The sequence below is a fragment of the Erinaceus europaeus genome, chromosome 11 (assembly GCF_950295315.1).
Source record: "Erinaceus europaeus chromosome 11, mEriEur2.1, whole genome shotgun sequence".
In the NCBI taxonomy this organism is placed as follows: Eukaryota; Metazoa; Chordata; class Mammalia; order Eulipotyphla; family Erinaceidae; genus Erinaceus; species Erinaceus europaeus.
In genome coordinates this window covers 42,190,615-42,215,551 of record NC_080172.1, presented here as the reverse complement: position 1 = coordinate 42,215,551, position 24,937 = coordinate 42,190,615, and the positions used below count along the sequence as shown (strand labels likewise).

At 41.2% G+C, this 24,937-nt stretch overlaps 1 protein-coding gene and 1 non-coding gene across 20 annotated transcripts in view; one reads left to right on the top strand and one right to left on the bottom strand.

Moving 5' to 3' along the window:
- The window catches only part of CAMTA1 (calmodulin binding transcription activator 1), a 1,087,698-nt gene extending 1,078,384 nt beyond the window's left edge, over positions 1 to 9,314 (bottom strand). For 6 of the 19 annotated variants that reach the window (XM_060201385.1, XM_060201398.1, XM_060201401.1 and 3 more), the window contains exon 1: positions 9,022 to 9,283. In XM_060201385.1, the coding sequence (XP_060057368.1) occupies positions 9,022 to 9,192 (171 nt within the window). In that variant the 5' untranslated portion in view covers positions 9,193 to 9,283. Of the gene's footprint in view, positions 1 to 9,021 lie in introns of all 19 variants that reach the window. The other 13 variants (XM_060201376.1, XM_060201377.1, XM_060201381.1 and 10 more) reach the window with 6 other exon arrangements.
- LOC132541654 (small nucleolar RNA U13) lies at positions 105 to 205 on the top strand. Its single transcript, XR_009552781.1, has one exon. It is a non-coding gene; the product is annotated as a small nucleolar RNA U13 (small nucleolar RNA).
- Positions 9,315 to 24,937: the final 15,623 nt, after the last annotated feature.

Here is a 24,937-nt window from a genome sequence, read left to right as displayed (position 1 = left end):
CTAAAATCCTTTTATTTAGAACATTTAAGTAACCGATTCCTAGACTTCTAATATTTTCCAAAAAAACCATAAGATTCTTACATTCCTTGAAAAGAAGTGACCTGATCTTTTTATAGGACTTGAGCAACACTGAGTTTTCATGTGGTTGTGGGAGAAGTGACTCCTACAAACCTTGTTATGACATTGGCAGATTACCCATCTGATGAAAACGTAAAAGGTCCCTTCAAACCTTTGGGGGACCTCTCCAAGAACAAAACTAAAAGGGCATTTTTTTTTTCCTTTATTATTGCATGGCTTAAGATAGCCATTCACCCAAAATGGGATTTTTAAATTTAAACAATAAACAATCATGCCAATAAACATTCTAAAAAGATCTTGTTAAGTTAAAAATACAAACATTCTAGTTTTATCTGTAAATCTAAAATGCTAAAAGAGATCATCTCACATTTCCACCACAAATATCTTTGATAGAACATCACTACCCCCTTGTGGATTTGCAATAAAAAAAAAAATCCTTATCTTCAATCTTCACATTTTAAATGTTTGATTGTACTCAACTTCCATTAAAGTTTACACTTTCTTCATTAAACAGGGTCATTTTATTTCAATTGCTTTTTTTTTTCAATTGCTTTTTTAAAAGATAAAAAACATAATGGTTTAAAATTACCAATCCCATCAATGTCTTTATCCACATTTGGAGGAATGCACCTATTTCAATATGACAATCATATCCAACATTCCAATTCCCTTTACAATATCTGTATTTACACTTCCAATCATCACTTTGAGGTTTTTTTTAATGATAAATGGATGATTTCTACACTACAGAATCTTTTTTCTTCCCATTTGATAATTTCATACTTTGTACCAATTTTTGTTATTGTTTCCTAATGCTTTGCTAGAAGTGCCCTAGAAAACCAATGGGGCCCATACATCCTTGGAAATGACTTTTCAGACCAGAATTAAAAACCAAATCAAAGTTTTTTAAAAGATTATTTTTTTCACTGTACTATTATATTTCAGAATACTTTCTAGCAACCTAAATCAACCCAGGTGAAGGGAAAAAAAAAATATGTGGTTTTCAAAATTAAAAAGAAAGGCTTTGTTTTCTCTTTAATGTTTTTTAAGTTTCAGGATCAGCTCTGGTTATACCTGTATGCCATTCCAATATAACAAACAGATATATCTTGTGGAATTCTGTAAAAGAAAATTTAAAAAATACATATATTGTGTGTCTGTGTGTGTTAAATACACTTAAATTCCTAGCTTATCACTTGTGATAGTCACTTGACGTAGCTGAAAGTATAGGTCATCTCTGCAGTAATGCACAAGCTCTACTGAGAAAGTCTAAGTTATGTCTTTTTCCTGTTACTGGGGTTGGCTTCCCTTTCAGATGTTAAGACACAGAAGTAGAGACACAGAAATTTACTATTACAAGAAAACAAATTCCAGTGTTCACCAATGGTTAGATGGAACTAAAGAAGGAAAAATAACCTGCAAATGCCTCCAGGTGAATACGTAATTTTAAGGAAACCAGAAGGAAATATGAATAAACTGACCAACGACTAAAAGTTGTGTTCCAAAAGGATTTTCACATGTCAATCCCACTGAGGGCTATACACAAAAAGTATCAGTCACGCAACACCCAAAGCCAGTAGCTGAACAGAAAGGGAGAGCAGTCAGATCAGGCCTTTCTGGAATGTTTTTTGAAATGTTGTCATGACTGCCAGTAAAAACAACAACAACAAAAAAAAAAATGGGGGGTGTGGGAAGGAAAAGAAGAAATTTTTTTTTTAAATATTTTTTATTTTATTTATTTAATCCCTTTTCTTGCCCTTGTTTTTTTTTTTATTATTGTAGTTATTATTGTTGTTGTCGTCGTTGTTGGATAGGACAGAGAGAAACGGAGAGAGGAGGGGAAGACAGAGAGGGGGAGAGAAAGATAGACACCTGCAGACCTGCTTCACCACCTGTGAAGCGACTCCCCTGCAGGTGGGGAGCCGGGGTTCGAACCGGGATCCTTATGCCGGTCCTTGTGCTTTGTGCCATCTGCGCTTAAACCATTGCACTACAGCCCGACTCCCGAAAAGAAGAAATTTTGAAGGACATCATAAAGTGAAATTAATGGTGAGAGTAATGCCACTTAGTCTCCAGGTAGTATAATATGCTTAAAACTGTTAACTTGGTTCCAACTATTTATTTCTTTTTTAAAGATTTTATTTATTTATTAATGAGAAAGATAAGAGAAGAGAAAGAACCAGACATTGCTCTGGTACACATGGTGCTAGGGAGTAAATTCGAGACCTCGTGTGCCACCTCCCGGACCACCCAACTATTTCCTTGATGGCATGCTACTTTAGACACTTGTAACTACAAAGCCACACTGCAATAGGAATAAGCAGCAGTTTCATAGTACCTTCTGCTATAGACATGTTACATGACTTGAAAAGTCTGCCTATTTTTTTTTCTGTAGGGGGTGGGGGGAGGTTACTGTACTTTTCAAATGAGCAAAGCATTGATGTGTAAGAAAACATACAACTCTATCAAGAGGGAGCAGAACACTGGAGTAAATGTAGGAGAACCATTTAAAAATAAATCTCTGCTCCTTCCATCTTCTGTCTGTTACATCAATCAGTTGAAAAGTAAATGAAAAAATCCTCCCCAAAAAGTGAAAACTGAAGCGATGTGGCTGACACTTGGCCTTTCTTTGCAGAGGAGTACATAGTATTTCTTTTTTAGTTCAGAGTAATGAGCTAAAAAAAAAAAAAAAATGTTCAGGAAGCATTACCAACCTTTACACAAGGAGGCCCATGACCTTCTACAAGCAATGGCATTCAAAGCAGAAGGATGCAATACAACCTCAGAAACACACAGCCAGAATACTGATGGCAAAAAAAAAACACCCTTTACTTTGTCCCATCATACAAAAAAATTAAGGGTCTACCATCCATTGTCAATATGTACTAAGAAACATTTTCCATAGAAGTACATGGCAAATATCATGAGATGATGACCCATCTACCATGTTTATATTTTTACAAATCCCTCTTTCTAATGAAAATAGTTAACACATCTTAAACACATGACTGGTGGATACTATGACCTTGTAAGGCATAAAATAAGGATCTCATAAAGCCTGGAAAACATATATGATGAACCAGATTAGGTGATCAAAAAAATATGCTGATTACATACTATGGAAAATAGAGTGGATGAACATATTCTGTTTTTTTTTTTTTGTAGATAAATCTACTTTTATTGTCAAGGTAATAGTTTTCTAATTTATCAGCTTTAACAGGTAGTTTTTTTTTTCTTCTTTTCTCTCTGGGTCTTGCTGGAATTGGGGTTCAGAGTCCTCTGGATGGCCATACATTCTTATTCATATCATATGAAAAAAGAAGTAGAAATGAAGAATAATTCTATCATTCTCAAACAGATCTAAGACAGTACTAGAATATAATATCATCAGAAGACTCCCAGATGTTCTTACAAATGTAGTACACTGGTTGGCTCGGTCCAGAAAAAATTACCATAAAAAAGGAAGCTTACAAAAAAAAAAAAAAAAAAAAAGGAAGCTTACTAAATGCAACTAAAAAAAAAAAATTACAAAATCCTACATGGGGAGGCCCAAACACCAAAAGGACACCATGCTTCACCCAAGGACACTATCCAGTTAACACATACTACAGTCATCCCCTGCCATGTACCATAATCCCTTTCCTACCTACTCTTAGGTCCCACACTAGAGGACTAAAGGAATAGCAAACACCCCCACTTTACTAAATGATAGAGAGCTATGAATACAACAAATGTTCAAATACTTTATTAAGATTTATTAATGAAAGACAACTAGAGCATCACCCTGGCACATAGGATATAGGGGGTTTAACTGAAGACCTTATATTTCAGAGTCCAACACTTTAGCCACTACACTTCCTCCTGGGCCTCCAAATGCTTTTTTATAGTGATAACAATAAGAGCAATGAAGAAACCTCTTTATTGGGAAGTAAAGGGATGCAGGATTTAAGTTGTCTAAATCATTTTTTAAAAGGGTGGGGGCATAGTAAATTATATTAGAAGATACAGAACATCTCAGAAAATGATTATAATGGGAATATAACAGAAACACTTATTACCTGTCAGAAAAAAATATTAAGTCACATACTTACACACACAAAAAAAAAAGAGAGAGAGAAAAAAGACACTGCCAAACTGCATACTAAAATAATCCTAAGAAAGAGTAAAATACTAGAATTGATGTCTACAGACACTGTGGAGTCTGATCTAAATGTAGACCGAAAAGGTGTATTCCATATCAATTCTTTATGATTACTGGCATCATTATGTATACCTACCCTACATTCAAAAATATTCTGAGGCTATTTGACAAGCAAATGTGCATACACATATGCACTAAATGGTACCATCACAAAGTGTAAAGTATTTAAACTCATATAATAAGCAAAAAGTAGTCGTTATTACAGCAATATCTAATCTAGTCTAATCTAAGATGTAGCACTTCCTGGCAACAAATATATAACAGCTCATATACCTCTTACTACCTGATAATATGAAACATGTCAGCTATAAGAAAAAAAACTAATTTTTTCACTCCTTTACATCAAAGATGCACTTGATTTTGTTAGGATACAACAACTAGTATGCTCTATAAAAGTGTTAAAACCAGCATCCCAACTAGTCATATACTATCTAAACCACTGAAAGTTACTGACAATCTGAAAGGTTTGCTTTATTTCTTATACACACTCACCCCACACACAGTCTGAGGAAAAAGCTGTTAAATCTCTCCTGGTCTGTCCTCCCCTGACTCCTATAGAAAGGAGGGAAATGCTCAATGGGACAGATTACAATCTAAACAAATTAGAATTCAGAAAACAATTTTCTACGAGAATATATAAAAGGCAAGCACAATATACAGTGAAATGTCATTAATGCTAAAGGGCTAATTAATAAGACTCACACGGTCTCAAGCAAAGTCATGTAACCCCACAGATCCTTGAACAAAACAGATAGATACTCAGTAAAGGTCTCCTGAGTGACACTCAGTGATCAGAGTTACAGATGAAAACAACTTCTCTCCAAAAGGTCAAATTCAAAGGTCCCATAAAAGGAACAACAGGCATGAGTATGAAGAGAAAAGTAGTGAACAGAAAATCACCTTCTACTGCTTTCTCCATAAGAAAATTGGGGGTGGGGAAGGGGAGTATAACTACTAAGAGATATGAAAAGTCATTCAAAGTAAGGACAGTGTTTAAAAAGGTTAAGCCACAAGATAGACTACCTCAAAATCAGAAAAAGAATTCCAGTGACAAGCTAAAGGAATGATCCCTGAAAAGTATATAGCCTTAGGCAGAAAGATTCTAATTTGGGGTAACCCCACCAGGATACATGAGCTATGACTATAATGATGCCACCTGACTCTAAACAATGGTCTTTGGGGAGTTGAGGAGGGGATGCCTAAAAAGTAAAGAAATGGAAAAATGCAGAAAAACAATGCATACATCTGTCTCCAAGAACAAGCAAAAGCAACCCAATCTTTTGGAAAGAAGACTTTAACCCACTCTGACCTTGAGTAGAGGGTGTTGTGTGTATATCAACATTATGAGTCCACTAAACAATGAAATGGAGAAATCTAACGTTTTCCAGAAGCAGGGAAAGTCAGGTCTTCAAGAAGACAAGTGAAGAAATGTCCCATGGGTCACCCAACCTTGTCCAAAACAACTACGGGAGGGGAGACAGAAATGAAGCTCTAGCAAAAGGATGTAGAAAGAAAAGTACTTTCGAGAGCCTGTGTAGCCTGACTTTAAGAGACACCATGCACTGGAAGAGGAAGAGGAAAAAGCTGATCTCCTTTAATTGATGGGAGCAGGTGACACAGAAAGTACAAGGATATAAAACTAAATGAGAAGCACAACTCTACACACTAACCTTGGAAGTGTTCCTATTACCATTCTCCTGTTGCTGTCAACTGTATGAGTACCACATGGGCAAAGGATGGTAGAGACAGAAAGTGCAGAAAGGCTCTACCACCAGAAATGTAATAATTCCACTGGGTACACAAAACATATAACAGGTATTCAACACCTGTTTCCCAAGGGTTATTAATACTATGCTCTAAAAGTACACTATTCCATCAGCTAATTGTATAGAGAGAGGCAGAATAAAAACAGCATAATTTTTTAAAAAGGAAAACAAGGGCAAAAGTACTACTTTCAGGCAATGGGTATACTGTCCACTGAAAAACCCAATTCTGACTAAAGGGCAACTCCCAAGATTTAAGTCCAATGCTGACCAAACCTCCAGATGACTGTATCTCCTTACTCAGTAATCATGGTGAAGAGTCTCCTTGACAGAAGAGTATCCAAAGGTGCAAATGCTTGAAGTCCCCCAGAGTTTGTTGGGAAGCCTGAGTTGCTAGATTAAACCAATCAAAAAGACTTTGCTACAAGTGACAAAACTATTGTGAGATTTGTGAAGGAAGGGGACCTGAAGAGGCAAGAACCAACTATAGCTAATATGCTTCTCATCATCCTCAGCCACAGAGCCCAGGAGGCATGTCAAATACAAAAAGCGTAACAAAAAGAAACCTGGCCAAAAAAAAAAAAAATCCCCCCACCCTTTCATGAAGTGTCAAAGACCTTTTCAAAGGCACCTCTTCCTAGTGTTAACCACCTCTCTCAATTATTTAAACAGCTTAAATAAATCAGTGGCATATTTATGGCCATCCATCCATAGCTGTGTCACAAAAACACTTTCTCCTCACCCACTCCAATCATTTGTCCAAAATACATGAAATCTCCTTGCCCTACAGTAGTAGTAAAAACATCAAGATAAAAACTTTTCACCCTACCAAGAATCGAACACTGAAAATTACCCCTAATTTCAGAATGCCTAAGTCCTGGTGAGTATCCACAAGCACTCTACACTGTGCTCAGGGGCAAGGTGAACATTCAGGATGTCATTCAGCTTTTTTAGTACAGGACAAATGACAAGTGGTGAGAACTGGCCACTTAACTTATTTTTGTGAGTCTCTAATCCTGAAGGTCCCTTATACACACCTAGAACATACAGTTACCTAACCCAATTTTACATACATACATACATAGTGAATATGATTTCATCTATGAATATGTACCTACATGTGTTGTATAAACAAACACGCAGTATCCTGATAATCTTTTTCATGAAGAGAACCAGAACTGCAAAAAATAGTATCCAAATTTCCTATTCATCTGAATGCTACAAGATGGAAAGAAATGTTTGGATCCAACAGGAGACACCACCAGGGCCAAAGGAAGGTTTTAGTACCACAAGGAACACAAAAGCCACCTCTTCCCGAATGGCATGTGGGCGACCAGGGACTCACTTTTCTGGATGAAAAAGCATATGGCTTCTTCTTACCCAGCCAACATGAATACAATTTAAGAAAATTAGAAAAAGTCAAGGTAACAGGCTCACTAAATATATATGGCTGACTGGGAAAGAGAAGCCATAAGGAGAATATGAGTTCTCTTTAGAAAGATATGGAAAGTTTATTCCCAGGGAAGTTTCAAAGACTCACAAATGTATGATGTACAAAGACTGGTACTCACTGCCTAGGAGACAGTAATCAGAATTCCAAAAGACAAGAGCACCTGACCCTCTTCCTATTAGGAGTGTGGCAACTCGTGACTGCAACCCCCACCTAAGAGATAAGAGTAACCTGGGTGCCAAAGTCTACCCTTCTTTTCCTCAGACACTGGAGTCACCCTTGTGGCCCGTTTTAACTCAAATACTAGGCACGATGGAAACCCTGCCCTACATCTTAGTGTGGCGCTCATCCTCACCCAGACAGGGAATTCTAAGTAGAGACCATGTCAAGATTTAAAGACAAATGAGAAAGGGTCACAGGGGTGCCTAGTTTCCCCTACAAGAGACGGAGGGCAATTCAAAGGGTATTCAGGAAATGAGCTCACCCTCACCCAGGAAAGTGTGCAGAGAGTATGCATAATCTGTAAGAAGTATCTGTCTTCCTATTTAGAAATTACTTCAGGGCTGCACGGGCCCCCGCTGTCCACTGGGTGAGAGAAGAAGAGCATGGGTAGTCCCAGTCTCCTTGTCCTGGCAAAAAGGGTCAATGGGTGCTGTGCAGAGGCTCAAAAAGACTGCTAAAGAATGAGACGGACCCTCCGCCAGAAAGGGTCACAGAAGGTAAAGAGCAAGGGAGTCTGGGGGGAAGGAGGAAGATACTCACTGGCCATAAAAAAGGAGACCCCACCCTCCTGGCTTCGTGGGGAGTAAGGGAAAGGACAGGATGGGATGCAAGGCCAGGGACAGACAGAGAGGATGCGCAGGCCCCCTTCCCAGGAAGGGGAAGGGAAGAAATCACACGAGGCCCTTCTGCCGGGTACTCTCGCCAGAAGGGGGTCCCCCTTGTGGGGAGAAGCGCGGGGACCCCGCGGTCTCTGGGAGGCGCCCACGGGGCCCCGAGGGCGATGCTGGAGAGTCCAGCTGGCCTGCCGCCCGGGAGCAGGGGCGGCGAGGGTTGCGTGCCGGCCGTGCCCCCGACGAGTACCGACCCGGGGCAGCAGGACGCGGGGCCTGAGAAGGTCGGGGCGGATAAACTTTCCGCCCCGTGCCCCCCCCCGGGGGTCCGGCGCTGGGCGCGGGGGGCGGGGACCGACCGCAAGGTCCGGGGCTGCCGGGTCCGGGTGGGGGAGGCGCTGGCCCTCCCTCTGCCGGCTCCTCCTCCTCGCTGGGCCCGGCCCCCGCCCGCCGACCCCCGCCCCCCCCCTCGGGTCCCAACCCGCCCCCACGCCCCGCCGGCCCAGAGAGTCACCTCCGGACCCCGCCGCGCTCCGCCTCGCCACCCCTCCGCCCCCTCCCCGGCCCGGGCGCCCGCCCGCCGCCGCCGCCGCGCCCCCGCGCTCCCGCCCGGCGCCGCCAATGCCCGGGATGTCCGGCGGGGCCGCGTCCGACCGCCCGCCGCGCCGCCCCCAGCCCTCACGCTCCGGCTCTTACCTTCCGGCTTGTTTTCGGCAGCCATTTCCCCTCCGCGCGCCACATCCTCCTCCTCCTCGCGACCGGGACCCCGAGCGCGCGCCTCGTACCGCCGCCGCCGCCGGCCCAGCCACCCCGCCGCCGCCGCGCACCCGCCCAGGCACCGCCCCGCGGCCCACGCACTGCGCCCATTGGGCTGCATAGCTGCCACTCATCTCTCCGGCCACCAATCGCCCCGCACCAGAGGTCTCACTACTCTCCGGGAGGAGCGTCCTATCCATCCGGCCCATTGGCTGGTCACCATCCGTCGGAATGAAAGCATTGGTCAAGAATCAACGCCCCCTGCCCACCCACTCCCAGGAAAGCCCACCTCCCAGACCTAAACAAAGCTTCTCAGTGGCCAGTGAGCGAAAGAACTACCCAACCAGGAAAGGGCCGACACGGAATATTTCCTCGAGGCCGAGATGTGGCCTTTTGATTGGACGTTACTACAGTGTTTCCCAGGCCGTCCAGGCCAATGAAAGGGGGTTCCCGGAACTCGGGAGCGGCGAAGGGAAGCCCCGCCCCAGAACGTGACCGTCATGAGGAAGACGCTCGTTCATTGGCGCGCTGGGGCTTTTCCCGCGTGCTCCCGGGTTGAAGGACGTTCCCGGGGAAGCCGCTGCTGGCGCGTGGGGTCCCGGTGGCAGTGGAGGGTGCGACGAGATCTCCGGGATTCCGCTGCTTGCCGCTTCTGGGGGGCAGTAGCTGGCTGGGGGGCTTAGGATGGAGGTCGGTAGGGCGCCGCTCTCCGGAGCCGGTCGCCCCTAGAGCCTGGGCGTAGCTGCCGACCATGGGGGAGGGGCGCGTCTTCCGTCATGCCCCGCCCATTTCCCCGCCCCCACCCCTGCCGGTCACCGGCTCCCCGCCCCTCGGCCATAGCCACAGCCACCGCCGCCGCCGCCGCCACCTCAGACGCGGGTGCCCGGCCCGTCCGCGCCCGCTCTGCGCTCCCCTCCCGTGGTGTATTCTGTTGTCCCCTTTTCTAGCGGCTTAAAATACTGAAACTTTATTTTGGTCACGTTGGCCATGTGACCCACAGAGCCGATGACTCATAAATGCCGGTCCCAGGATGAGGCTGCGGGACAAAATCTTGGGGAGAAACGTTCGAGTTCAGCGCGCTTGCCTGGAGGGCCCGGCGAGCCAAGTTTCTTTCCATTCTGGGCTCACATTCGTGGCCTCTGCAAGCCAATCTCCTGGCGTCTCCTGCTCTCACGTTATGTGCAGGCATGTGCTGCACATGTGCGACAGCCCCCAGAACAGATTAGCATCCACCCTGTGAGGGACAGGAATGCCACCTTAGCTTTTCTAGAAATCTGTCCCTAACTAGACCAGTCCAGACGCCCGATGAGATGGCAAAGATGAAAATGCCTCCCTCCCAGAGGAATTCAGGACTTGTGCACTTGGGCAGGTGGTACTCAAAAAAGAAAGCTGAAACCTCCGCGTTTAGAGAAGTTGAATGAAAAGCAGAACTCCTACCCCTCTTTGTAGATTTGGAACGGTTTGCAGCAAGAATATTTCTTTTCCTTGCGTTTTAATGTTTTCCCGTTGCTATGGCTGGTGACAACTAGCAGAATCAGCAAAAGGATTTCATTCAAGTATTAAGATAGACTGTCAGTGTGAATGCTGTGCTAGTCCAAACGTGTGATCTCTTTCTGTTCTTCGCAAGTAAAGATGTCTTAACGTTCTCCAGAAATAAAGATGTCCCTACTGTATGTTTTATGGTATACACTCTGTCTTCAACAAACTAATTTTATTAGCCTCAAAAATTGCAAAAATTTAACAACAAAGTTACAAGATTTTAAGGTTAGCATTTTAATAGCACCTATGTTGACAATTTGAATAGTGAAACATTCTTAAAAGTGCTGGTGGTGTTGAAAATTAGTATAACCCTTTCGAAAAGCAATTTTACAGTATGTTTTAAAAGCCATTAAAAAATGTCTGCATCTCTTGACCCAGTAATCTTATTTCTGGGGATCTATTCTAAGGAAGTTAACACTAAATGCCAAAAAAGCTATATGTGTGAAGGTATTCACAGGATTGCTGTATTTATTACAACAAAAAATTAGACAATTCCTAAATGTGCTAATGTTGGATATTTACTAATTAGGCTGTGTTATATCCACAAAATGGAGCATTATGATAGACACAGACATCGGGAATTTTTTTTAAAAAAAAGTTTACCAATCTCCAGATGGGGTCTGAGTATTGAAATTACGTTGTTCAGGGGCAAGGATAAAGCAGGCATGCATGAAGTCCCATGCTTGAGGCCCTAGGTTCAAACAAACCGCAGCACCACATTGAAGCACTATGAACAGTACAGCTGGATCTTCATAAATGGTAAGGTAGTGCTCTCCTCTCTCTCTCAATTAAAAAAATTAAAACTGAAATACTGCTTAGCAGTACCAAACATGTATATGGCCCTAAATTCATTCCCTAGGCCACGTTAACAAGATTACTATTCATTATAAATGATGTGATTCTAGATATTAAAACCGTATTTTGTAAAAAAAAAAAAAAAAAAAAAAAACTAATGCAAAATTTACCTGAGGAATGACATGTGGAGGATTATTCTTATTTATTTTTTTTTTAGAGAGGGGAAACCAGAGCACATGCTTGTCATTTGTGATGATATATATATTGTTTTAACTAGAGCATTATTCAGTTCTGACTTATAATCATGCTGGAGATTGAACTTGATACTTTAGAGTCTCAGGCATGAAAGACTTTTGTATAACCATTAACATTATTTCCTCATCTTCAATAATTTTTCTTCATTTTTAAAAAAAAAAAAATTTCAATAAAGAGGGAAAGAGACACCTGCAACACTGCTTTACTACTCATAAAGCTTTCCCTCTGCAGGTGGAGACCAGGGGCTCAAACACACTCCCCTAGTAACTTTTCTTATTTATCTATTTTCTGTAATTTAGCTATATAGCTTGTATAGTTAAAGCATGTATTAATATTTTAAAAGAAATTTCTCCAATGTCTACTAAATCAGACATTATGTTAGATTCTAAAACTAAAGATGAATAAAGTAGTGGGGCAGTGGGGACTAGCTCAGCTGGTAGGGTGCAGGTCATTCTTGCCTGAGGCTCCATGTCTGATCACTGGTTCCTCAGCAGTGCACATGCCAGAAGAGTGTGTTCTGGGTTCTCTAGCTCTTTAAAAACAATAAATACAGGGAGTCGAGCGATAGCGCAGCGGGTTAAGCGCACATGAGGCAAAGCGCAAGGAGCAGGTTAAGCATCCCAGTGCAAGCCCCTGGCTCCCTACCTGCACTTCACAGGTGGTGAAGCAGGTCTGCAGGTATCTATCTTTCTCTCCCCCTCTGTCTTCCCCTCCTCTCTCCATTTCTCTGTCCTATCCAACAACGACAACAACAATAACTACAACATCAATAAAAGGGCAACAAAAGGGAAAATTTTAAAAAATGAAAAAAACAATAAATACAAAGTAGAATATCTCCTTTCAAGGGACTCAAAACCTATCAGGGTTAGCAAACTTAACAGCAGATCAAGCTACAGAATGAACACCTAAGAATGTAGTGGATATCAGCTGGGTCTCAAAAAAGTGTCACTGTCTAGTTTTGAAATCACCTATTGGAAGCATCTTTGACTTAGACTATAGCAACAGTACCCAAAGTGCAACCTGGAATCAGGTACTAGGTGAAAGGGTGTCATCAAGACTCTCCATTTCTGCACACCATGAAGAATTTCAGTCCATACTCCCAGAAGGACAAAGAATAACGAAGTTTCCAATAGAGGGGATGGGACACAACTCTGGTGGTGGGAAATGTATGGGATTATACCCTTGTTATCTTACAATCTTGCTAATCATTATTAAATCACTAATTAAAAAATTTTAAGACTCTCCATGTCCACAAGGTCAAAACATTTACCTAATAGCACTATGTCAGTTTTTCACATATACAGTGGGGTTTCCCAAAGTATTTGTGATGGGTGATACCAAAACAGACTAAGACAGAAGCAGATAGGAGACGAAAACTCCAAACAATGCCACTTGAAAGCAGAAGAAGAAAAGATGGATAATAACTTGCCCCACCCCCCAGCAAGGGCATATACCTACACACAGCCTCAAAGCAGGGAATGCTGCAAGAATCATCATATTTTCATAATTATCGTTAAACTACTTCTATAAAGAATGAATTTGTCACAGGCTTATTATTTTTAAATGATCTAGTATTTTAATACATTATTTGGGACAGAAATCAAGAGGGAAGGGAGAGATAGAAAGGAATAGAGAAAGAGAAATACTTGCAACACTGCTTCATACTTAATGCTAACTCCCTGCAGGTCAGGAACAGTGGTTTGAACCTGGGTCTTTGTGCATGGTAACATGCACTCCATTGGGAGCTCCAACCACCCATTCCCTGGTCTAGTATTTTTAAGTGTCTTTAAAGTACATAAGCGAGGTGACTTTGGGATTCGACTTCCAGAGGCAGAGCTACGAGCAGCAGATGGCTTTCTCTCCTCTCCTCTCCTCTCCTGGATCAACTAGGAATACCAAAGGAGACCACCCGGGACCAAAACAAAACAAGACTAGAATGACCACAGGAACCCAGTAAATCACCGGTGAGTACAAACACGTGTGGCTGGTGACAGAGAGGAGAGAGGGGCCTAAGGAGAGATTAAGTGACTGCTAACAGTTCAGCAGTTTATCAGTTGAGATACCACCTCCAGTCTGCTCCACCAACAAGGGGACAGCTTAAGGGAGGAGTAGGACTTCCCAGAAACTCACCAAGTGCAACTCTGAGTCTCCATTGCTAATGAAATTGAAACAGTTATCAGAAATCTTCCCCAAAATAAAAACCCTGGACCAGATGGTTTTACAAATGAATTCTACAAAACCTTCAAAGAAGAACTAATACCTCTACTTTTAAAAGTCTTCGAGAAGATTGAAGACACTGGAATACTCCCTGCCAGCTTCTATGAAGCCAACATCACACTAATACCAAAAGTAGACAGGGACACAACCAAAAAAGAAAACTACAGACCAATATCTCTGATAAACATAGATGCGAAAATATTGAACAAAATTCTAGCCAACCAGATACAGCAGTATATCAAAAAGATTGTTCATCATGACCAAGTGGGGTTTATCCCAGGCATACAATCAATGTGACCCACCACATCAACAAAAGCAAGACCAAAAACCACATGGTCATATCAATAGATGCAGAGAAAGAAAGCCTTTGACAAAATACAACATCCCTTTATGATCAAAACACTACAAAAAATGGGAATAGATGGAAAATTCCTCAAGATAGTGGAGTCTATATATAGCAAACCTACAGCTAACATAATACTCAATGGCAAAAAACTGGAAGCATTTCCACTCAGATCAGGTACTAGACAGGGCTGTCCACTATCAGCATTACTATTCAACATAGTGTTGGAAGTTCTTGCCATAGCAATCAGGCAGGAGCAAGGAATTAAAGGCATACAGATTGGAAGAGAAAAAGTCAAACTGTCCTTATTTGCAGATGACATGATAGTATACATGGAAAAACCTAAGGAATCCAGCAAGAAGCTTTTGGAAATCCTCTCCTGGGAATATAGCCTAAGTAACCCAACACATCCATCCAAAAAGATCTGTGTACACATATGTTCTTGGCAGCACAATTTTTTTTTTTTTATTTAAGAAAGGATTAGTTAACAAAACCATAGGGTAGGAGGGGTACAACTCCACACAATTCCCACCGCCCAATCTCCATATCCCACCCCCTCCCCCGATAGCTTTCCCATTCTCTATCCCTCTGGGAGCATGGACCCAGGGTCATTGAGGGTTGCAGAAGGTAGAAGGTCTGGCTTCTGTAATTGCTTCCTCGCTGAACATGGGCGTTGACTGGTCGGTCCATACTCCCAGTCTGCCTCTCTCTTTCCCTAGTAGGATGGGTCTCTGGGGAAGCTGAGCTCCAGGACACATTGGTGTTGTCTTCAATCCAGGGAAGTCTGGCCGGCATCCTGATGACACCTGGGACCTGGTGACTGAAAAGAGAGTTAACATACAAAGCCAAACAAATTGTTGAGCAATCATGGACCCAAAGCTTGGAAAAGTGGAGAGGAAGTATTAGGGAGGTACTCACTGCAAACTCTAGTATACTTCTGCTTTCTTACTTTGGTGCCATACTCCAAACTCAGTCAATTTCTGCTTTGCGTTTCTACTTCTTTTTTATTTTTTTACATGCATAACATTCCCCAGATTCCCATTTAGCAATACAACCCCCACTATTTCATTCATCATTTTTCATGGACCTGTATTCTCCCCACCCACCCACCCACCCACCCCAGAGTCTTTTACTTTGGTGTAATACTCCAATTCCATTTCAGGTTCGACTTGTGTTTTCTTTTCTAATCTTGTTTTTCAACTTCGGCCTGAGAGTGAGATAATCCCATAGTCATCCTTCTGTTTCTGACTTATTTCACTCAACATGATTTTTTCAAGGTCCATCCAAGATCGGCTGAAAACGGTGAAGTCACCATTTTTTACAGCTGAGTAGTATTTCATTGTGTATATATACCACAACTTGCTCAGCCACTCATCTGTTGTTGGACACCTGGGTTGCTTCCAGGTTTTGGCTATTACAAATTGTGCTGCCAAGAACATATGTGTACACAGATCTTTTTGGATGGATGTGTTGGGTTCCTTAGGATATATCCCCAGGAGGGGAATTGCAGGGTGATAGGGTAGGTCCATTTCTAGCCTTCTGAGAGTTCTCCAGACAGTTCTCCACAGAGGTTGGACCAATTTACATTCCCACCAGCAGTGCAGGAGGGTTCCTTTGACCCCACATCCTCTCCAGCATTTGCTGCTGTTACCTTTTCTGATGTGTGACATTCTCACAGGAGTGAAGTGATATCTCATTGTTGTCTTGATTTGCATTTCTCTGACAATCAGAGACTTGGAGCATTTTTTCATGTGTTTCTCGGCCTTTTGGATCTCTTCTGTGGTAAATATTCGGTCCAATTCCTCCCCCCATTTTTGGATGGGGTTATTTGTTGTCTTGTTGTTGAGTCTGGTAAGCTCTTTATATATGTTGGTTATTAAACTCTTATCTGATGTATGGCATGTAAAGATCTTCTCCCATTCTGTGAGGGGTCTCTTGATTTGGGTAGTGGTTTCTTTTGCTGTGAAGAAGCTTTTTAATTTGATGTAGTCCCATAGGTTTATACTTGCCTTAGTCTTCCTTGTAATTGGATTCGTTTCATTGAAAATGTCTTTAAAATTTATGCGGAAAAAAGTTCTGCCAATATTTTCCTCTAAGTATCTGATAGTTTCTCGTCTAACATCCAAGTCCTTGATCCACTTGGAATTTACTTTTGTATTTGGTGAAATACAGTGATTCAGCTTCATTCTTCTGCATGTTTCAACCCATTGTTTCCAACACCATTTGTTGAAGAGACTCTGCTTCCCCCATATAATAGTCTGGGCCCCTTTGTCAAAGATTAGATGTCCCTACGTGTGGGGCCTCATTTCTGGGCTCTCAATTCTATTCCACTGGTCAGTGTGTCTGTTCATGTTCCAGTACCAAGCAGTTTTGATGACAATGGCCCTATAATACAGTTTGAGATCTGGCAGTGTGATGCCTCCGGTTCTGTTCTTTTTTCTCAAGATTGTTTTGGCAATTCTAGGTCTTTTCTGGTTCCAGATAAACATTTGTAGCATTTGTTCTATTCTCCTAAAAAATGTGCTTGGGATCTTGATGGGGATAGCATTAAATTTGTAGATGGCTCTGGGTAATATATTCATTTTGATGATGTTAATTCTTCCAACCCATGAGCATGGAATATCTTTCCACTTCTTTGTGTCTTTTCAATTTCTTTGAGTAGTGACTCATAATTTTCAGTATACATATCTTTCACTTCTTTGGTTAGGTTTATTCCTAGATATTTTATTGTTTTTGTTGCTATAGAAAAAGGAACTGATTTCTGGATTTCAATTTCTTCTAACTTAGTGTTTGCATAGAGGAATGCCACTGACTTTTGAATGTTAATTTTATAGCCTGACACATTACTGTATTGCCTGATGATTTCCAAAAGCTTCTTGCTAGATTCCTTAGGTTTTTCCATGTATACTATCATGTCATCTGCAAATAAGGAGAGTTTGACTTCTTCTCTTCCAATCTGTATGCCTTTAATTCCTTGCTCCTGCCTGATTGCTATGGCAAGAACTTCCAACACTATGTTGAATAGTAATAGTGATAGTGGGCAGCCCTGTCTAGTACCTGATCTGAGGGGAAATGCTTCCAGTTTTTCACCATTGAGTATGATGTTGGCTGTAGGTTTGCTATATAGACTCCACTATCTTCAGGAATTTTCCATCTATTCCTATTTTTTGTAGTGTTTTGATCATAAAGGGATGTTGTATTTTGTCAAAGGCTTTCTCTGCATCTATTGATATGACCATGTGGTTTTTGGTCTTGCTTTTGTTGATGTGGTGGATCACATTGATTGATTTACGTATATTAAACCAACCTTGCATGCCTGGGATAAACCCCACTTGGTCATGATGAACAATCTTTTTGATATACTGCTGTATCCGGTTGGCTAGAATTTTGTTCAATATTTTCGCATCTATGTTCATCAGAGATATTGGTCTGTAGTTTTCTTTTTTGGTTGTGTCCCTGTCTGCTTTTGGTATCAGGGTGATGTTGGCTTCATAGAAGCTGGCAGGGAGTATTCCAGTGTCTTCAATCTTCTCGAAGACTTTTAAAAGTAGAGGTATTAGTTCTTCTTTGAAAGTTTTGTAGAATTCATTTGTAAAACCATCTGGTCCAGGACTTTTATTTTTGGGAAGATTTTTGATAACTGTTTCAATTTCATTAGCTGTGATGGGCCTGTTCATGTTATCCACTTCCTCTTTACTTAGTTTTGGAAGTTGGTAGGTATCTAGGAAATCATTCATTTCTTCCAGGTTCTCTAACTTGGTGGCATATAGTTGTTCATAGAAGCCTCGCATGATATGTTGAATTTCTGCAGTGTCTGTTGTGATATCTCCTCTTTCATTAACTATCTGATTTATTTGGGTCTTCTCCCTTTTTTGTTTTGTGAGTCTGGCTAAAGGTTTGTCGATTTTGTTTACTCTTTCGAAGAACCAACATTTACTTTCATTGATCTTTTGTATGGTTTTCCTATTCTCAATGTTATTTATTTCTGCCCTAACTTTAGTAATTTCTGTCCTTCTGGTTGCTTTAGGGTTCCTTTGTTGTTGTTCTTTTAGGTCTTTAAGATGTGCAATCAGGCTGTTTATTTGTGCCTTTTCTTGTTTCCTAATGTGTGCTTGTATAGCTATGAACTTCCCTCTTAGGACTGCTTTAGCTGTGTCCCAAATATTTTGATAGCTTGTGTCTTCATTTTCATTGAACTCTCGAAACATTTTGATTTCTTCCTTGATTTCCTCTTTGACCCAGAAGTTGTTAAGAAGTGTACTGTTGAGCTTCCACATTTTGGCACTGTTACTAATCTTTTGTTGATTGTTAAGTGTTAGTTTAATTCCACTGTGGTCTGAGAAGATGCTTGGGATGATTTCAGTGCTCTTGAATAGGCTGATGCTGTCTTTGTGGCCTAACATATGGTCTATCCTTGAGAATGATCCATGTGGATTTGAGTAAAATGTGTATTCCAGTTTCTTGGGATGAATGACTCTGAAAATGTCCAATAGTTCTAGTTTATCTATCTCTTCATTTAGCTCCCTTATGTCTTTACTGATTTTCTTCCTGGATGATCTGTCAAGTTGAGATAGTGGGGTGTTGAAGTCCCCTACTATGATTGTGTTACTGTTAATATATTGCTGTAGCTCTTTCAGTAGAAGTTTAGTGTATTTAGATGGCTTCTCATTGGGTGCATAGATATTAATAATTGTTAAGTCCTCTTGATTGACTGATCCTCTGAGCATTAAGTAGTGTCCATTCCTATCTTTTTTAATCTTATCTATTTTAAAGTCTATCATGTCAGATATGAGAATAGCTGTTCCTGCCCTTTTTTGTGGGCCATTGGCTTGAATGATAGTTTTCCATCCTTTCACTTTAAGTCTGTGTTTGTCTTGTTGCGTTAGGTGAGTTTCCTGTAGACAACATATTGTTGGGTTGTGTTTTCTGATCCATCTTCCTACTCTGTGTCTTTTAATAGGTGAATTCAGGCCATTCACATTTATTGATATCAAAGATTGAAGATATTTTAACGCCATTCTTGTAGAGTTTTAGAGTGTTTTGATATATGTCCTATTTGTGGTGGTCTGGTTGTTTATAAGAGACCTTTCAGAACTTCTTTCAGGGCAGGCTTGGTGATGGTTGCTTCCTTCAACTGTTGCTTGTCTGAGAAGGTTTTGATGCTTCCATCTAGTCTGAATGACAATCCAGCAGGATATAGTATTCTTGGCTGAAAGCCTTTCTCATTGAGCACTCGATAGATATCTTGCCATTCTCTTCTGGCCTGTAGTGTTTGTATGGAGAAGTCTGCTGCTAATCTTATGGGTTTTCCTTTGTAGGTGACTCTTTGTTTTTCTCTTGCAGCCTTGAGGATCCTTTCTTTATCCTTATTCCTTTCCAATCTAAGTATGACATGTCTTGGTGTCTTTAGGTCTGGGTTAATTCTGTTTGGGACCCTCTGGGCTTCTTGAATCTTTATGTCTTTGGTGTTGTCTAGACTAGAGAAAGTTTCAGCTATTATGGCCTGGAGAATGCTTTCTTCCTCCCCTTCTCCTCCCCTTTCTTCCTCCCCTTCTCTTTCCTCTGGTAAGCCAATAATGCGTATATTGTTTCTTTTGAAGTCATCCCATAGGACTCTGTTGTTGTTTTCAGCATCTCTTAATCTCTTTTTGAGATCTCTTACTTCTTTTTTAGTTGTCTCTAATTCATCTTCAATCTTGCTAATTCTGTCTTCAGCCTCATTGATTCTATTCTCTCTGCCCTCTACTGCTTTCTGGAGTTCATCTATTTTGTTGCCCTGCTCTGATACTGTTTTAGCTTGTTCAGCTAGTTGCCTTTTTAGCTCAGCAATTTCAGCTTTCAGCTCTCTAATAACCATGAGATAATTAGAATTTTCTTCCATATTCTCATTTGTTGTTCCTACATTTCTGATTACAATTTTTTCAAATTCTTTACTCACTCCTGTTATTATTTCCTTAGCTAATGTTTGGATGTTGAACTCGTTGTTTTGTGCTTCGCCCTCTGGAGGACTTTTAGCTGGACTCTTGTCCTGGTTCGAGTCTCCAATATTTTTTCTTGTTGTTTTAACCATTTTATATAAGTTAACAGTTTTTTCAATCCCTGAGTTGGAGTTCAGTGGTGTAAAAGCCTTTTTTTTCCCCTGTAGGCTATGGGAGCCTGAGGGCTTTTAAATTATCAATAGGCTTCTTGGCTTAATCAATGACTCCTGACCAAGAGATAAAGCAGGGTGTGGCAGAGATAATCCAGTGGTTATGCAAAGAGACTTTCACAGCCCTTCAGCTATGCCACCGAGGTATAGGTCTTCTTCTGAGTTTCCCCGTTAGATCTCTGTGCCCTGGTGTCCCTCCCTGTTGCTGCTCCAGATTCTGAGGGTAGTAGCAATGGAGACTCAGAGTTGTACTTGGTGAGTCTCTGGGGAGTCCTTTCCTCCCTTCAGCTGTCCCCTTGTTGGTGGAGCAGACTGGAGGTGGTGTCTCCACTGACAAACTGTTGAACTGTTAGCAGTCACTTAATCTCTCCTTAGGCCCCTCTCTCCTCTCTGTCACCAGCCACGCGTGTTTGTACTCACGGGTGATTTACTGGGTTTCTGTGGTCATTGTAGTCCTGTCTTGTTTTGGTCCGGGTGGTCTCCTTTGGTATTCCTAGTTGATCCGGGAGAGGAGAGGAGAGGAGAGAAAGCGATCTGCTGCTCGTAGCTCCGCCTCCCGGCAGCACAATTTGTAATAGCCAAAACCTGGAAGCAACCCAGGTGTCCAACAACAGATGAGTGGCTGACCAGGATGTGGTATATATACACAATGGAATACTACTCAGCTGTAAAAAATGGTGACTTCACCGTTTTCAGCAGATCTTGGGTAGACCTTGAAAAATTCATGTTAAGTGAAATAAGTCAGAAACAGAAGGATGAATATGGCATGATCTCACTCTCAGGCAAAGTTGAAAAACAAGATCAGAAACGAAAACACAAGTAGAACCTGAAATGGAATTGGCATATTGCACCCAAGTAAAAGACTCTGGGGTGGGTGGGTGGGGGAGAATACAGGTCCATGAAGGATGATATTGTTAAATGGGAAACTGGGGAATGTTATGCATGTACAAACTATTGCATTTACTGTTGAATGTAAAACATTAATTCCCCAATAAAGAAATAAATTTTTTTTAAAAAAGAAGAGCCGTGAAATTGTGCACCTAAATCATAGTCTTGCAAAGCAACATTACACCACATCAACAAAAGCAAGACCAAAAACCACATGGTCATATCAATAGATGCAGAGAAAGCCTTTGACAAAATACAACATCCCTTTATGATCAAAACACTACAAAAAATAGGAATAGATGGAAAATTCCTGAAGATAGTGGAGTCTATATATAGCAAACCTACAGCCAACATCATACTCAATGGTGAAAAACTGGAAGCATTTCCCCTCAGATCAGGTACTAGACAGGGCTGCCCACTATCACCATTACTGTTCAACATAGTGTTGGAAGTTCTTGCCATAGCAATCAGGCAGGAGCAAGGAATTAAAGGCATACAGATTGGAAGAGAAGAAGTCAAACTCTCCTTATTTGCAGATGACATGATAGTATACATGGAAAAACCTAAGGAATCCAGCAAGAAGCTTTTGGAAATCATCAGGCAATACAGTAATGTGTCAGGCTATAAAATTAACATTCAAAAGTCAGTGGCATTTCCTCTATGCAAACACTAAGTTAGAAAAAATTGAAATCCAGAAATCAGTTCCTTTTTCTATAGCAACAAAAACAATAAAATATCTAGGAATAAACCTAAACAAAGAAGTGAAAGACTTGTATAGTGAAAATTATGAGTCACTACTCAAAGAAATTGAAAAGACACAAAGAAGTGGAAAGATATTCCATGTTCATGGATTGGAAGAAGTAACATCATCAAAATGAATATATTACCCAGAGCCATCTACAAATTTAATGCTATCCCCATCAAGATCCCAAGCACATTTTTTAGGAGAATAGAACAAATGCTACAAATGTTTATCTGGAACCAGAAAAGACCTAGAATTGCCAAAACAATCTTGAGAAAAAAGAACAGAACCGGAGGCATCACACTGCCAGATCTCAAACTGTATTATAGGGCCATTGTCATCAAAACTGCTTGGTACTGGAACATGAACAGACACACTGACCAGTGGAATAGAATTGAGAGCCCAGAAATGAGTCCCCACACGTAGGGACATCTAATCTTTGACAAAGGGGCCCAGACTATTATATGGGGGAAGCAGAGTCTCTTCAACAAATGGTGTTGGAAACAATGGGTTGAAACATGCAGAAGAATGAAACTGAATCACTGTATTTCACCAAATACAAAAGTAAATTCCAAGTGGATCAAGGACTTGGATGTTAGACGAGAAACTATCAGATACTTAGTGGAAAATATTGGCAGAACTTTTTTCCGCATAAATTTTAAAGACATTTTCAATGAAACGAATCCAATTACAAGGAAGACTAAGGCAAGTATAAACCTATGGGACTACATCAAATTAAAAAGCTTCTTCACAGCAAAAGAAACCACTACCCAAATCAAGAGACCCCCTCACAGAATGGGAGAAGATCTTTACATGCCATACATCAGATAAGAGTTTAATAATCAACATATATAAAGAGCTTGCCAGACTCAACAACAAGACAACAAATAACCCCATCCAAAAATGGGGGGAGGACTTGGACAGAATATTCACCACAGAAGAGATTCAAAAGGCCGAGAAACACATGAAAAAATGCTCCAAGTCTCTGATTGTCAGAGAAATGCAAATCAAGACAACAATGAGATATCACTTCACTCCTGTGAGAATGTCACACATCAGAAAAGGTAACAGCATCAAATGCTGGAGAGGATGTGGGGTCAAAGGAACCCTCCTGCACTGCTGGTGGGAATGTCAATTGGTCCAACCTCTGTGGAGAACTGTCTCGAGAACTCTCAGAAGGCTAGAAATGGACCTACCCTATGACCCTGCAATTCCCCTCCTGGGGATATATCCTAAGGAACCCAACACATCCATCCAAAAAGATCTGTGTACACATATGTTCTTGGCAGCACAATTTGTAATAGCCAAAACCTGGAAGCAACCCAGGTGTCCAACAACAGATGAGTGGCTGAGCAAGTTGTGGTATATATACACAATGGAATACTACTTAGCTGTAAAAAATGGTGACTTCACCGTTTTCAGCCGATCTTGAATGGACCTTGAAAAAATCATGTTGAGTGAAATAAGTCAGAAACAGAAGGATGAATACGGGATGATCTCACTCTCAGGCCGAAGTTGAAAAACAAGATTAGAAAAGAAAACACAAGTCGAACCTGAAATGGAATTGGAGTATTACACCAAAGTCAAAGACTCTGGGGTGGGTGGGTGGGTGGGGAGAATACAGGTCCATGAAAAATGATGAATGAAATAGTGGGGGTTGTATTGTTAAATGGGAATCTGGCGAATGTTATGCATGTAAAAGAAAAAAAAAAGAAGTAGAACCGCAAAGCCAAAATTGACTGAGTTTGGAGTATGGCACCAAAGTAAGAAAGCAGAAGTACACTAGAGTTTGCAGTGAGTACCTCCCTAATACTTCCTCTCCACTTTTCCAAGCTTTGGGTCCATGATTGCTCAACAATTTGTTTGGCTTTGTATGTTAACTCTCTTTTCAGTCACCAGGTTCCAGGTGTCATCAGGTTGCCGGCCAGACTTCCCTGGATTGCAGACTCCACCAATGTGTCCTGGAGCTCAGCTTCCCCAGAGACACACCCTACTAGGGAAAGAGAGAGGCAGACTGGGAGTATGGACCGACCAGTCAACGCCCATGTTCAGCGGGGAAGCAATTACAGAAGCCAGACCTTCTACCTTCTGTAACCCACAATGACCCTGGGTCCATGCTCCCAGAGGGATAGAGAATGGGAAAGCTATCGGGGAAGGGGTGGGATATGGAGATTGGGTGGTGGGAATTGTGTGGAGTTGTACCCCTCCTACCCTATGGTTTTGTTAATTAATCCTTTCTTAAATAAAAAATAATTTAAAAAAGCAACATTACCTCGATTAAAAAATAATAGTTGCAGGTTAGATAGCATATTGTTGATGCAAAAGGACTATTACGCCTGAGGCACCAATGGCCCAGGTTCAATCTCATACTATCACAAGCCAAGCTGAGGAATGTTCTGATGAAAAAAAAACCCCAAATATATGTAGTAATCCCCCACAAATATGGACATCTAATCTTGACAACGTTGCTCAAACTATTATATGGGGAAAGAGGAGCCTCTTCAATAAATGATATTAGAAAAATTGGGTCGAAACATGCAGAAGAATGAAACTTAATCACTATATTTCACCAAACACAAAAGTAAATTCCAAGTGGATCAAGGACTTGAATGTTAGACCAGAAACTATCAGATACTTAGAGGAAAATAGTGGCAGAACTCTTTTCCATCTATATTTTAAAGACACATTCAATGAAATGAGTCCAATTACAAAGAAGACTAAGGCAAGAACAAACCAATGGAACTACATTAATTTAAATAGCTTCTTTATTGCAAAAGAAACCACTACCCAAACCAAGAAATCCCTCACAGAATGGGAGAAGATATTTACATGCCATACATCAGACAAGAGTTTAATAACCAAAATATATAAAGAGTTTGTCAAATTCAACCACAAGCGAAGAAATGACCCCATCCAAAAAATGGGGAGA